The 14,692-nt window shown below is 44.7% G+C and overlaps 1 protein-coding gene across 1 annotated transcript in view; it reads right to left on the reverse strand.

The window, feature by feature from the left end:
• Positions 1–4,054: 4,054 nt before the first annotated feature.
• The window catches only part of DHX29 (DExH-box helicase 29), a 198,664-nt gene continuing 188,026 nt past the window's right edge, over positions 4,055–14,692 (reverse strand). Inside the window, exons 25-28 of the mRNA XM_075589152.1 lie at positions 11,151–11,465; positions 8,738–8,869; positions 7,786–7,882; positions 4,055–4,347 (exon numbers count right to left, since the gene is read on the reverse strand). Of these exons, the coding sequence (XP_075445267.1) occupies positions 4,298–4,347; positions 7,786–7,882; positions 8,738–8,869; positions 11,151–11,465 (594 nt within the window). The 3' untranslated portion in view covers positions 4,055–4,297. The remainder of the gene's footprint in view (positions 4,348–7,785; positions 7,883–8,737; positions 8,870–11,150; positions 11,466–14,692) is intronic.

The following is a 14,692-nucleotide window of genomic DNA, read 5'->3' on the forward strand; positions in this document are numbered from 1 at the left end:
TGCATAGTGAGAAATTAGGGCTGAGATGTAAGAAGGGGTAGAAGAGTGAAAAGCTTTAAGTGAGGAGAATCAAGTGTGAGATGCAGGATTTGATAGGAAGCCAGGAGAGTTATTTCAGCAGGGAAGACGCGGAGACAGATTTAGGAAAGAGTAGAGTAATTCTGGCAGCAGTGTTTAGGATAGATTGTAGGGGAGACAGGCGAGAGGCAGGAAGGCCGGACAACAGGAGGTTACAGTAATTGAGACAGGAGAGAATGAGGGCCTGAGTCAGAGTTTTATCAGTCGAGCAACAGAGGAAAAGACGTATGTTAGTATTATTGAGGAGGAAAAAGTGACAGGTTTTAGAAACGTTTTGAATGTGAGAGAGGAGTTGAGTGTGACCCCTTGGCAGCATACTTGGGCTACTGGGTGAATGATAGTACTTCCATCAGTAATGTGGAAGTAGGTAGTAGGGCCAGGATTGGGAGGAAGTATGAGGAGCCCTGTTTTTGCCATGTTAAGTTTAAGTCAGCAGAGGGCCATCCAGGATGATATAGCAGAGACATTCAGAAACTTTGGTCTGGACAGCAGGTGTAAGGTTGGGGGTTGAAAAGTAAATGTGTGTCGTCAGCATAGAGGTGATATTTAAATCCAAGAGAAACATACATACTGATATGCACACGCTTAGATTCTTATGCAGACCCGATCGGCAATATTGCACTTTAATAAATAAACTCAGAGATGGGTAGAGATGGATGTATAGAACACAAGTGCTACTGCAAATGTTATATATATATATCATTTTTTTTTAATCTGCAAAATAAGCGGACAATATATCTATATCTCAAGTGAAATCAGCGGCTGCTGGATGTCTTCCACGGCTCAGTATTGCTCAATATCTCAATGATCAGTGCACAGACTTCTCTATTCAAGTGCCCTTCACATCTCTGCTTGCCGTAAAAGTTGAAAGGTCAGTTTCATGTCACGTTCTTTACAGCGTTGAATTCACAGCACGGTGAGACTTGAAACAAACAAAATAATCAGGAAACAGTGTGCTCAGTTGTCATTGAAAGTGTAATAGGGGGGGGAAAACCCACATCAGCAGATATTTTGAGAACAACAACATTTCAAGTGTTAGAAATGTACAAGTAGGAGGAGGGCCATGCCAGTCAGACGTGTTCGAGTTTTATTTACCAGTACTGACATATAAAACCCAAGGAAAAAGAGCATTTAGTGATTACAAGGTGGCTTAAGCTTAGAAAAAACCATTTAACCAGATGTGATCAAAACCAGACTATAGACTTTTTGGAATAGTGTACAATATAGAGGCTGTGTGCCCACATCATCTTCACAGAAGTTGAAATGAAAAGTTATAGAACTCATGTTAGCCTGGGAGAAAAACATTAGTTTTTAATAAATGACAGTATAATAAAATCAGTGAGTTTGAACCTTCAATTTTTCCCCAGAAACCTATTTACCCTACATTCCTAATAGCACCATCGCTGAACCAGTGTTTTTTGTGCCGTTAAATCTTTGAAACAGGTGGTTTTAAAACTCACAGTACTCTCATTTCAATATTTCTTCTGACCCAGTGGAATCCATCCTTGGCCTGTTAATCCTACATATGTACCAGACCACACTGTACCCCTAGATACCTCACTGTACCCAGGCATGCCTCAGAAGATCAGATTTTTCCATAGCATTCAATAGTAATGTTGCCACAGAATACTGAGATATGCCTGGACATGTCCGATGGAACAAGTAACAATTGTCCTATACCACACATGAGGATAATAATAATAATAATAATTTGTTCTTGTATGGCGCCACTAGTTTACATTGCACTTTACAGAGACATGTTGCACACAGTCCCTGTCCCATAGAGCTTACAATCTATGTTTTCTTTTAGTGCCTGAGGCACAGGGAGATACAGTGACTTGCCCAAGGTCACAAGGAGCCGACACTGGGAATTGAACCAGGTTCCCCTGCTTCAAACTCAGTGCCAGTCAGTGTCTTTACTCACTGAAGCTGCTCCTTCTCCCTCATAACATCACATTGTGATATGATGCATTATGATAACATTACAACATAGCATAACTTAATAACGTTTATGAAAATCAAATCAGTAAACTATAAAGAAATGGTGCAAAACGAATAGTGTAATATTATATCCACTATTCTGAATTTTTTATTACTGGAATCTCAGAGAACCCCACAGCACAAGTGGAAAAGTACTGGACAATACTAGTGCTTTTGCTGACATCGATAAACTTATATGCCAACTACACCCAGTAACAACTCATGCTGGGTCCATTACATGAGCTATGCATTAAGCATGGCCCGGATCCACAAAGCTCCGAAAACTGCCAATGAGGGCAAATCAGCCCTGTGACGCGTCCGCCACGCCTCCCCTATTGCCTCAGACCAGGGATCGCTTGAGTGATAGACGTGCGCGCGCCTACTATCATCTCAGCCTGTGTATCGTCAAAGGACAGTAACGCAATGTTAAGTCATGTTTTCTCTTGCCAAGAGCCTTGAGTTAACAGCCGTTAGTGACAATTAAATGAGACATTATTAAAATCCATTAAGATTAACACGGGCACAGGGTGTAGCGTTAGGCCATACCTAAACCTGGCGTTACTCACATCCAGACACTTCATAAGGGCTTTTACAGGGTCCGGATGGGGGTTAGCATGAGTTAACTAAAACGTTATTTCCCAATCTCCTCACCTCTCTCAACTTAAGTTAAACATCTATTTTAGGGTCTGGATCGGAGTAAGGCCGAGACTGACAAAGTCCTGTTATTGCCAAATAACTCAGTGTTACGCTAGAATGATGTGATGTTTAGCCTATGATAATAAGATGTACAAAAGCCATTATTTCTGCATATAATTAGCTTGCAGGACATGCGTTAAACTCAAGGAGCATAATTGTAAGTTCTTCTTTTAGGCAACGTCACCTTATGAGCCCTGATTTATCTCTGGCTTAAGATTACAGTGTGTGCATACAAAGATTACTATTACCAACAAATAACCGTAATGGCAAACTTAAACAGATCACACATATTTCTATCTATATGCGATATTTTAGTAACTTCATTGATCTTCCAAATTAAATGAAAACATAAGCTGTCTTCAAGTTATACTGATAGTTCCAGAATTAAGGGTAATAATAAGTAATAAAAAGGGAGGCGTTTGTCATCTAATGCGGGGGGGGGGGGGCTCAACTCCAGTCCTGAAGACTTCCCCCCCACAGGTCAGGTTTTCAGGATATCCCTCCTGCAGCACAGGTGGCTCAGTCAGAGGCTGTCTTCAATTAAGCCTCTGATTGTGCCTCCTGTGCTGAAGCAGGGACATCCTGAGAATCGGACCTGTTGGCAGAGGGGGGGGGGGTAGCTTGAGGACTGGAGTGGAGCTTTGTCAGTGTTGTGCGAGAAGCACAGCCACGGAAAGCTTTACTTCCACTTTGAGTCCGGCTTCCGTGGCCAAATAAGTGAAAAGAAAAACGTTACAAACGCCGCACATACTTCTGTCCGTGGTTCTTTTATAGAGTGTCTGAAGTTTGTTCCGAGAAGATGAAGACGGGGCCTTACAAGGACTCCAGACCTCATGTGCAAACTGGTGCAATCTGAGAAACTGCATCTATCAAGGACTTTTGCTCCTGCCCTTTAAACGGCATCGTTGCAAGCAACAGAACGCTATTACAGCTCTACATCAGGGGGGGTCAATTCCAGGCCTCAAGTCCCCCCAACAGGTCAGGTTTTCAGGATATCCCAGCTTCAGCACAGGTGGTTCAATCAGAGGCTCAGTATTGAGTCACCTGTGCTGAAGCAGGGACTGGTTGAGCTACCTGTGCTTAAGTTGGGATATCCTGAAAACCTGACCTGTTTGGGGGGGGAGGCTTGAGGACAGGAGGTGAGCCCCCCTGCTCTACATCACAGACCCCTTGTGACGGAATAACTGCAACTTTCTAGATTCTATTTGCACAATTAGACAAAGCATGCGTCACGCGTTCTGCTATCCAAGCGTTAATAGAATGAACATATTTAACACCGTGTCAAGCAAGACAAAATATCTAGGCCACAGGTTTTTTTTTTATTGCAAATTCAACAATACATGTAAAATCCGTTAATAATAAAAAGAATGTCCGTTAATATCTTCAATGCCGCGTCCAACAGTGAAAAGGGAAACGCAGTTGATCCTACGCACAAAGCACAATGTTTTGCAGTGGAGTTGAAATAGCACAGAATTCTATCGCTTGTTTCTTCTCTCTCCACGGCTCCATGTAGGAGAATCCTTAGCGTTGGCAGTTTTGTTCGTTACGGTTCTGTTTTTATTAGTTCTTTGATGATATTCAAAATCTTGTCATCTGCAAAAAGGGAGCATAAAAAAGTTCAAATGTAAATGGGACAATACAAATACACATTTAAAAGCACGTTGTAGCTTTTATGTAAAGCAGACATTGGGATCAGTGCACCTTATAGATACAAAAAATAAAGGAGGCATAGGTGGGTTACACAAGGTGATTGAATTGCTCATTAAATGTTTCGAGTGCATATTCCAGCTTATGTTTATTACGCAATTTAAGAGAATTTAAAGCAGCCATTTTCCCACAAGTCTGTATGAGTTTAAGTCCTATAATGTTAGTATCCTGCCCTCTGAGCATGTCCTGCTCTTAAATAAAAAAAAAAAATACAAACACGATTTCATCTCTAGCTTCTGAGGCAGTGATTTCCAACCTTTTTTGTTTGGAGGAACACTTGAAGTATTTCGAAAAATCTCGGGGAACCCCTATCTGGCTGACACATATTAGGTTCGACAGGGGTCAGTCACAACATTTCACACCTCACGAGCCACCTCTATTTCCCACCCTCTTCCCATGTATTTCTCTCCCATCCATCTCACTAACTCTCCCCCCCCCTTCCGCCTCCCATGTATTTATCCTTTGCATCTCACTCTTACTCCCTCTTCTCCTCACTCCCTCCTACCCCCCTCTCTTCTCTTACTCTCGCCCCTACCTTCCATCAATTACCCCACTCTCACTCAATCCACCCTACAAAATACATACCAAAAAAAAACACCCCCAGGGGGATGGGGGGGGGGGGGGGGGTCTGTGGTCCATAGGAGGAACCCCTGAGACTGCTTCAAGGGGCCCTGGTTGGGAATCACTGTTCTGAGGGCCCTGGTTGGGAATCACTGTTCTGAGGTTATCATGGTAATCTTTAGACTGCAATGGGCTCTAGGGAGAGCTCCATTTTAACCTCCCAGACACTCCAAACGCTCACATTTCCTATACGGAGCATCCGATTAAACAAAATAAAAACAGTGCTGGAACGGGCAGGAGCAAAGTAAAACGAACACATACAAATGGCAATTAGTGTGACTGCTGCTGTGGGACACAGGCAAACTACAGGGATTTCATTTTATTATCCATAAAGGCTTTCATCAGCTTTAACAGATGTGTATCCTTGCCCAATCCTACCTAAGGCCTATGGGGGAAGCTCTGCAGTGATGTTATTGACAGCAGATTAAGTTCTCCTGTCCGTGAGACTGTAACAAGATCACAGTCAGACTTTAACACGCATTTAGGCTGCCTAAGGGCCGAGCTATACTGGTTGCGGCCGTGCGCGCGAGTGCATGTGCCGCATGCTTTTTGTTTGTATAGCATTCAGTGCTGCCAGGAGCGACAGGCACTGTGTGTGTGTGTGTGTGTGTGTGTGTGTGTGTGTGTGTGTGTGTGTGTGTGTGTGTGTGTGTGTGTGTGTGTGTGTGTGTGAGAGTATATGTGTGTGTATAGATTGTGTGAGTGAAATAATGGTGTAAATAAGATTTTTTTAAACAAAAAAGTTGAATAAATAAAAAATGTTTTATTTGTGCACTCATTGACACATCCATACACACACATCCATACACACACATCCATACACACACATCCATACACACACATCCACACACACACATCCACACACCTCCACACACACACACACACACACACACACACACACACACACACACACACACACACACACACACATCCACATCCACACACATCCACACACATCCACATCCACATCCACACATCCACATCCACACATCCACATCCACACATCCACACACACACACACACATCCACACACACACATCCACACACACATTTGAGCGTCGGTATCGGCGCGAAATCATCCCTCCCACCATCTTCGCCGCTGTCTGTCGGCTCCTCGCCGTGCGCGGCCCTTGTATAGAAAGGCTGGCTGACCGCAGCCATCTATAACTAGCTTGCGCGCGCACGGCGTAGCGCGCCCCGGCAGCATAGACCCAGCCTTAGTGCTTGCATTTCCTTGTTATGTTTCGGCCCTCTGGAGATCTTGTTTTGGGGGAGGAGCGGGGAGGATGGGGCAATAGGAGCAGTTATGCTGTGAAGTGCATTACATTTCTGCGCTTTCTTCTCTGGATATAATAATTTATTTATTAATTATTAACCCCTTAGCACAAAAGGTGTCCCAGCGACCTCCAGTGGACGTCATCTCTGTTTTGTTTCTTTCTAGGGGAGATTGAGTCCAGCCGGAGGACCCTTCCTTTTCTATTTCCATCATTGGGGGTGCGTTGCAATCATGTGATCGCAATGGTGGAAGGTCCACGACATGCGGATGCTGCAGACATTCTGGCACTGACGGGGCTAAAAGATTAATGTATGATTTCTGTTTATATAGATATACACGTAGTGAATATTTGTGTGTGATTTGGCTTCCTGTGTCCATGGGGCAGCAAGGCTGGTTTAACCATTAGGAAACTTTGCTTAGTTCAGGTAATTAACCGCGATCGGAATTCCCTGATCTCCCAGAGCAGCGCTGTTGCTAGGGGGCGGGGCAGTTTCCTCCATCCTGATTGGCTGCTACCGGGTAATGCAGCCAATCAGAAGGAGAAGTAAGGAGTCTGGGGGTGGGGCCAAGCAGAGAAGGAAGCAGCATGGACTGGAGAGAGGGAGTGTCTGTGTCTTCTGTCCTGTGGGGGGTGATGGCTGAAGGTTCACTCAGGGCGCCTAATAAGCTTGCACCGGCCATGGTATTAAAGCTGCCGTTAAAAAAATAATAATTCCATTCAATATGTGCATCAATACAATCTGCACACTGGCAAGTGATTAGCTAAGCTGCCGATCGATCCGTTCTCCTGTAATCTATCGCCGAATCGGGGGTTATTTAATTCACTGTTATGGCTGCACAAGAATACCCAGGATGCAAAGTTCTGTGTGGAAGATCATGTGACCAGGCAGGCCTAAATACAATTGGAGCACTGCTAGAGAGAGGGCAGAGCGCCAGAGCCTGTATCAGAACAGGAAGGGGATGTGACTTTGTAAATGGTTTCTATAGAAACAAAAATGCTTGCTACATTAGAATACATTAAAAATTTCTTTAAAAATTGTTTTAAAAAAATTTATTTTCTCATGGCACAGAACTGATTTAAAAAACAAAACAAAAAAAACACGTAGGATATTGCTTGAACTGCAGCTTTAAATGTCTAGCTCACCAATTATATGTTAAACCAACAATGCACTGCTTATAAAAGCTCTTATATGGAGAAAAATACTATGCAAAGCGATGCTTAGGTGCAAGAACTCTTATTTATTTGTACTCTATTCTTTTTTTGTGCATGCTAGGTTTCAAAATATATGTTTCAAAATAATTGCAAACACTATAAATAAAAAAATATCACATAAAACACAACAGATCCCCATTTTGTTAGTTAGGGACTGGTACATAACGGAGAAGGAACAGCCGGTCAGGTACACTGGACCTGCAGCAAAACGTACCTTCTAGTGACATTTTGGGGTTTTCAAGTTTTTTCTTTAGAACCGATTCAATTAAAACACGCAACTGTTTAAAAATGACAGCGATCTTCACAGGAGCCTGAAAGCACATTACAGGACACAGGTCACCATTATATCAATACAGTAATTCCCTTATTCCACATCTACAAGCGTGTTTAGATCTAGCCAAGTTAAATCTATGTAAAGCCGCAGCCCGCACGGCTCTACGTTTTGCAGGTGGGTTAGATTACATGAACCAAGGGGTCGCTCGGAGATGATACATTGAGCCCCAACCTCTGAGGAGCCCCCTGAACACTTGCCCCCGGTGGGACATTAAATGGTCGCGGGTCAGGCTCATCCGTACGGCCATTGGAAAGTTGCAATGTCATTTGGGGAGAACGTTGCAACTTTCTACTGGGGAACCCGTGGCCCGATTTGTAGTTTTGTGTATCTGACACAAACTCGAATATCTCGGGAACCAAGGGGGTCCCCAGAGGACAGGGGGCAACAGATCAGCTCCGGGGAACCCCCTGGGTAATTACAAGTGCAAACTCCAATTCATTTTTATGAGCATATGTGCAATTATACCTATAATATTAAACCATGTACTTTTTTTTGTAGCAGTGTACTCAATGCTGTGCTACTGGTGCTTGCTCTGGGTATTTTAAGCCATTACCAAGTACTCCCCTAAATAAGCTCATGAACCATAATATGTATTACTAAAAACTGTTACATTTGCTTCCTTGCGTATAATACATTGCAGAGCATGGGTCACTTTGCTTTACTGTAAGATGAACACATGATAACCCAACTTCTGCAGTGCATTAAACCATAAAATGAATAAACTGAAAAACCACCCCAAAATGGCGCCAATTATTTTTCCATATTTCTGCAGCGCGATAAAGGGTTAAAGCCTGTTCTGCCGCCGCCGCCGGCACGAAGAACTAGTCCTCACCTGGAATTGGATCCAGTCATCCACGGTGAGGAGGCGTTCCCGATGTTGCACGGCTATGTCCCCGCCAAAGAGGAGCACCGGGAAGGGAGAAACCAATGTAGTTTCTTTCAGGAAGATCTTGGAATATTTTACCTGCAGAAAAAAAAACAAAAAAAACAACCCCCAGTGATGAGAGGGGCAATCAAAATGAAATAAAAGCAGAGGTCAATGTGGGACGGCGGCTGGGTTCCACCTCTACTTTTCCTGACTTCCAAATCTACGCTTTCACCAAGTGTGTTATATGCTGTTCTTTCACTGAATTTTACTTTAACCCCCCCCCCCGTCCGCCACCCCAAAAAAGAAACACATTATATAAAAGCTATGGTGGGTAAAAGAAGGGACAAAAGCCCTCCTCCGTAAAGTGTACAGGAAATAAAAATTCCCCTTGTGAGCACTTTCACACGTCTCAGACAGGTCTGCAACCCTGCCTGTCCCCATTATCTCTTAGTATAGTGCTTCCACTGCAGCCAAGGATTCTGGGAAATTACATGCAAATGAGCACACTGTTATCTTACTGTATGCCCGCCATATTACACAGCTTTTCAGCACAGCCTGGGTAAATGAAGATCGTATCTAGTAACCCGACTCACAGAAACAGGCTACCACGGGCGTCTTAAAAATGTTCTAAAAAGGAGCATGGCTTCAAGTTCACCAGGACTATGGTCTTCTGCTTTCAAAGACAATTCTCTGACTTCAACCACTGGATAAGACTGTCAAGTACACTTCAATCCAGCATAACAAGTATTAGTAGGACTGGCTTCCCAGCTACCACAAATCTAAGCACCATACAAGACTCAAGTCCTGGATAATCTAACAATAACGAGAACAGAAGTATGTGCAGGAATTTGCAGTTTCTCGCGTTTGTGGGAGAGGGTGGAACTGACGGCTCAAAGACTAAAGAATCCCGTGAACCTGAATCCTGATCAACGTGACTTTCTGCAGATGAGACCCTGGTTACAAAATCAAAGTGCAAACTCCTTGGCTCATAGGGTATGACTCAGCAGTATCACTCATCTAATTGCTGAACCATGGTTTTATTTATTTTTTAATAAGCACAAAATCTAAAAACAGAAGAGGGATACACACTCCCCTAGCAGGTTCAATATTATTTCCAAAATACACAGTGATGGATCTCATGGTGTCATGTATTCCAGTCAATAACTCGTGGGAGCATACAATAACGTGACAACTGCCAGTACTTTTAAGGGAGTCCCATAAGTGGATACAACCGTCTTATGAAACAAACAAAAAAACAAAAAAATAACGCAACAATAGAGGTGCAGAACTAAGACAGGTGTAGCACTGTGCTGCAGGACTGCTCAGCAGGGAAAGGTTTAAAGCAGAAGGTCGTGTTATTAGCACTATAGGACAACCAAATGAGAGCATTCTGAACCACAACACTACCAATGTTTATTGCTGCAGTTCACTGGACAGCAGGAACACTCCAGCAATTTTCTGATGCTTCGGCTTTTTGTCTCCTCAATTGGTGGAGAGAGGGGGCTTACATGTAATCTTAAACAGCAGAAGAGAAAGTAGGGATTCTAGTTTAACATGGTTCTAAATCTGTCTCCGCGTCTCCCCTCTTGAAATCCCTCTCCTGGCTTCCGATCAAATCCCGTATCACACACTCAATTCTCCTGCTCACTTTTAAAGCTTTACACTCTTCTGCCCCTCCCTACATCTCAGCCCCAATTTCTCACTATGCACGATCCCGACTCTTGCGTTCCTCTCAAGGATGTCTTCTTTCTACCCCCTTTGTATCTAGAGCCCTCTCCCGCCTTAAACCTTTCTCACTTACTGCCCCGCACCTCTGGGATGCCCTTCCCCTCAATACCAGACTACCACCCACTCTATCCACCTTTAAGACCCACCTTAAGACACACTTGCTTAAAGAAGCATATGAATAGCACTGTGAATTATACTGGACACATGATACATAAAGCTTGGCCCCCTGCAGACGCACTTACCAAAATTCCCTCCTACTGTCTCTGTACGTTCTCCCTACCTAACAATTAGACTGTAAGCTCCTCGGAGCAGGGACTCCTTTTCCTTAATGTTACTTTTATGTCTGATGCACTTATTCCCATGACCTGTTATTTATATTATCTATTATTTATTTGATTACCACGTGTATTACTACTGTGAAGCGTTATGTACATTAATGGCGCTATATAAATAAAGACATACAATACAATGGTCACCTTTTCTTGTAGTATACAAAGCTATTTGGGGGAGGTGGGGGTATTGCCTACACCTGCCCAGTTATAATCTTACACAATTCAAAAGTATGTAGGACTCATGCTCTTGTATGATACGCACTTCAGTTAAGGGAAGTAAGGAGCAGCGATATTGGCCTCACAATGCAGCATCTTACCTTCTCTTGATAGATCAGCCACCCGTAGGTTTGCAGGTCTCTGTTCACAGAGGAAGGGTGGGCTTGGGCTTTCCCTTGCGCCGTTTCGACCATACAAGCCAACTTCTCTGTGATGTCAACAGACTTTGTGAAGAGGATTTTGCCTATGTTGTCATACAGCCCGGCAGTCAGGACGGCCTTAAGAAGAGAGGTGTCTTGAGCAGAAAGGGCTCTTCTGTCTCCGTGACTGTAAAGGCCATTGGGCGTCACAGATGAAGCTCTGGGGGACTCAAACCCTGCTGCTCTCACCAGCCTCATTAACTCTTGCTTCACATCCTTACAAAAAAAGATGATAAGTTACATCAAAGGAAAAACAAACACTCACTTTTTCTGGATGCTGGGGTCACCATAATAACTCGATCTTACATAGTACCGCAAGTAGGAGAGTGATCATGGATAATCTGGTCCCTACTGCATTAAAGGAACATGTGCTCCCCGCTCCAAAAAATTCTCCACCCTAGGTGGGAAGCAGGGGCTCACCGGAGCTGAACCGTGTTGTTAAACTCCGGGGACCCCAGCTTCCCGGGTTACTGACCTCCGTCGGGGGCGCTGGTAGAAGCTACGCAGGTTTAAATGTCCTGGTCACGTGGGCAAATAGGAAGCAGCAAGGGATGACATCACGACTTGCTAGTGGTCCACGGGACATTTAAGCTGCCATTTCGATAGCTCCACATAGCTGCTACCGGCGCCCCCTACGGAGCTAAGTATAATCAGGAAGCAGGGGTCCCCAGACCTGAAATTAATGCAGTTCAGCTCAGGAGACCCCCTGCTTCAATCCTAGAACTCACAAAAAAAAAAGGGGAAAACAGGATTGGCGCTTTAAATATTATAAGTGTACAAAGGCTTGTGAGCTGCGGTCAGCCACTGTGATGATCATAGAAATCTTCCATTATTAACCTCAGTATACAGAGAAAATATATACAGTATTTTTTACATCTGTGCTATAGCTGCACACGTCTAAAAAGCACAAATAATCTGGGAAAGCAACGTACACAATGATTTAATTACGCAAGCCACAACTGTAATTCCCAGACTAAAACGTTGCAGGAATTTCCACACTGTACCCGTACACACACTGCAGGAATTTCCACACTGTACCCGTACACACACTGCAGGAATTTCCACAATGTACCCGTACACACACACTGCAGGAATTTCCACACTGTACCCGTACACACACACTGCAGGAATTTCCACACTGTACCCGTACACACTGCAGGAATTTCCACACTGTACCCGTACACACACTGCAGGAATTTCCACACTGTACCCATACACACACTGCAGGAATTTCCACACTGTACCCATACACACTGCAGGAATTTCCACACTGTACCCGTACACACACTGCAGGAATTTCCACACTGTACCCGTACACACACTGCAGGAATTTCCACACTGTACCCGTACACACACTGCAGGAATTTCCACACTGTACCCGTACACACACTGCAGGAATTTCCACACTGTACCCGTACACACTGCAGGAATTTCCACACTGTACCCGTACACACTGCAGGAATTTCCACACTGTACCCGTACACACTGCAGGAATTTCCACACTGTACCCGTACACACACTGCAGGAATTTCCACTGTACCCTTACACACACAGCAGGAATTTCCACACTGTACCCGTACACACACTGCAGGAATTTCCACACTGTACCCGTACACACTGCAGGAATTTCCACACTGTACCCGTACACACACTGCAGGAATTTCCACACTGTACCCGTACACACACTGCAGGAATTTCCACACTGTACCCGTACACACACTGCAGGAATTTCCACACTGTACCCGTACACACACACTGCAGGAATTTCCACACTGTACCCGTACACACACACTGCAGGAATTTCCACACTGTACCCGTACACACTGCAGGAATTTCCACACTGTACCCGTACACACTGCAGGAATTTCCACACTGTACCAGTACACACACTGCAGGAATTTCCACACTGTATCTGTACACACTGCAGGAATTTCCACACTGTACCCTTACACACACTGCAGGAATTTCCACAGTGTACCTGTACACACACTGCAGGAATTTCCACACTGTACCCGTACACACTGCAGGAATTTCCACACTGTACCTGTACACACTGCAGGAATTTCCACACTGTACCCGTACACACACTGCAGGAATTTCCACACTGTACCCGTACACACACTGCAGGAATTTCCACACTGTACCCGTACACACACTGCAGGAATTTCCACACTGTACCCGTACACACACTGCAGGAATTTCCACACTGTACCCGTACACACTGCAGGAATTTCCACACTGTACCCGTACACACTGCAGGAAATTCCACACTGTACCCTTACACACACTGCAGGAATTTCCACACTGTACCCGTACACACACTGCAGGAATTTCCACACTGTACCCGTACACACACTGCAGGAATTTCCACGCTGTACCCGTACACATTGCAGGAATTTCCACACTGTACCCGTACACATTGCAGGAATTTCCACACTGTACCCTTACACACACTGCAGGAATTTCCACACTGTACCCGTACACACACACTGCAGGAATTTCCACACTGTACCCGTACACACACTGCAGGAATTTCCACACTGTACCCGTACACACTGCAGGAATTTCCACACTGTACCCTTACACACACTGCAGGAATTTCCACACTGTACCCGTACACACACTGCAGGAATTTCCACACTGTACCCATACACACACTGCAGGAATTTCCACACTGTACCCGTACACACACTGCAGGAATTTCCACACTGTACCCGTACACACTGCAGGAATTTCCACACTGTACCCATACACACACTGCAGGAATTTCCACACTGTACCCGTACACACACTGCAGGAATTTCCACACTGTACCCATACACACACTGCAGGAATTTCCACACTGTACCCGTACACACTGCAGGAATTTCCACACTGTACCCGTACACACACTGCAGGAATTTCCACACTGTACCTGTACACACTGCAGGAATTTCCACACTGTACCCGTACACACACTGCAGGAATTTCCACAATGTACCCGTACACACACACTGCAGGAATTTCCACACTGTACCCGTACACACACACTGCAGGAATTTCCACACTGTACCCGTACACACTGCAGGAATTTCCACACTGTACCCGTACACACACTGCAGGAATTTCCACACTGTACCCATACACACACTGCAGGAATTTCCACACTGTACCCGTACACACTGCAGGAATTTCCACACTGTACCCGTACACACACTGCAGGAATTTCCACACTGTACCCGTACACACTGCAGGAATTTCCACACTGCAGGAATTTCCACACTGTACCCGTACACACACTGCAGGAATTTCCACACTGTACCCGTACACACACTGCAGGAATTTCCACACTGTACCCGTACACACACACTGCAGGAATTTCCACACTGTACCCGTACACACACACTGCAGGAATTTCCACACTGTACCCGTACACACTGCAGGAATTTCCACACTGTACCCGT

Source organism: Ascaphus truei, chromosome 1, assembly GCF_040206685.1.
Source record: "Ascaphus truei isolate aAscTru1 chromosome 1, aAscTru1.hap1, whole genome shotgun sequence".
Taxonomy (NCBI): Eukaryota; Metazoa; Chordata; class Amphibia; order Anura; family Ascaphidae; genus Ascaphus; species Ascaphus truei.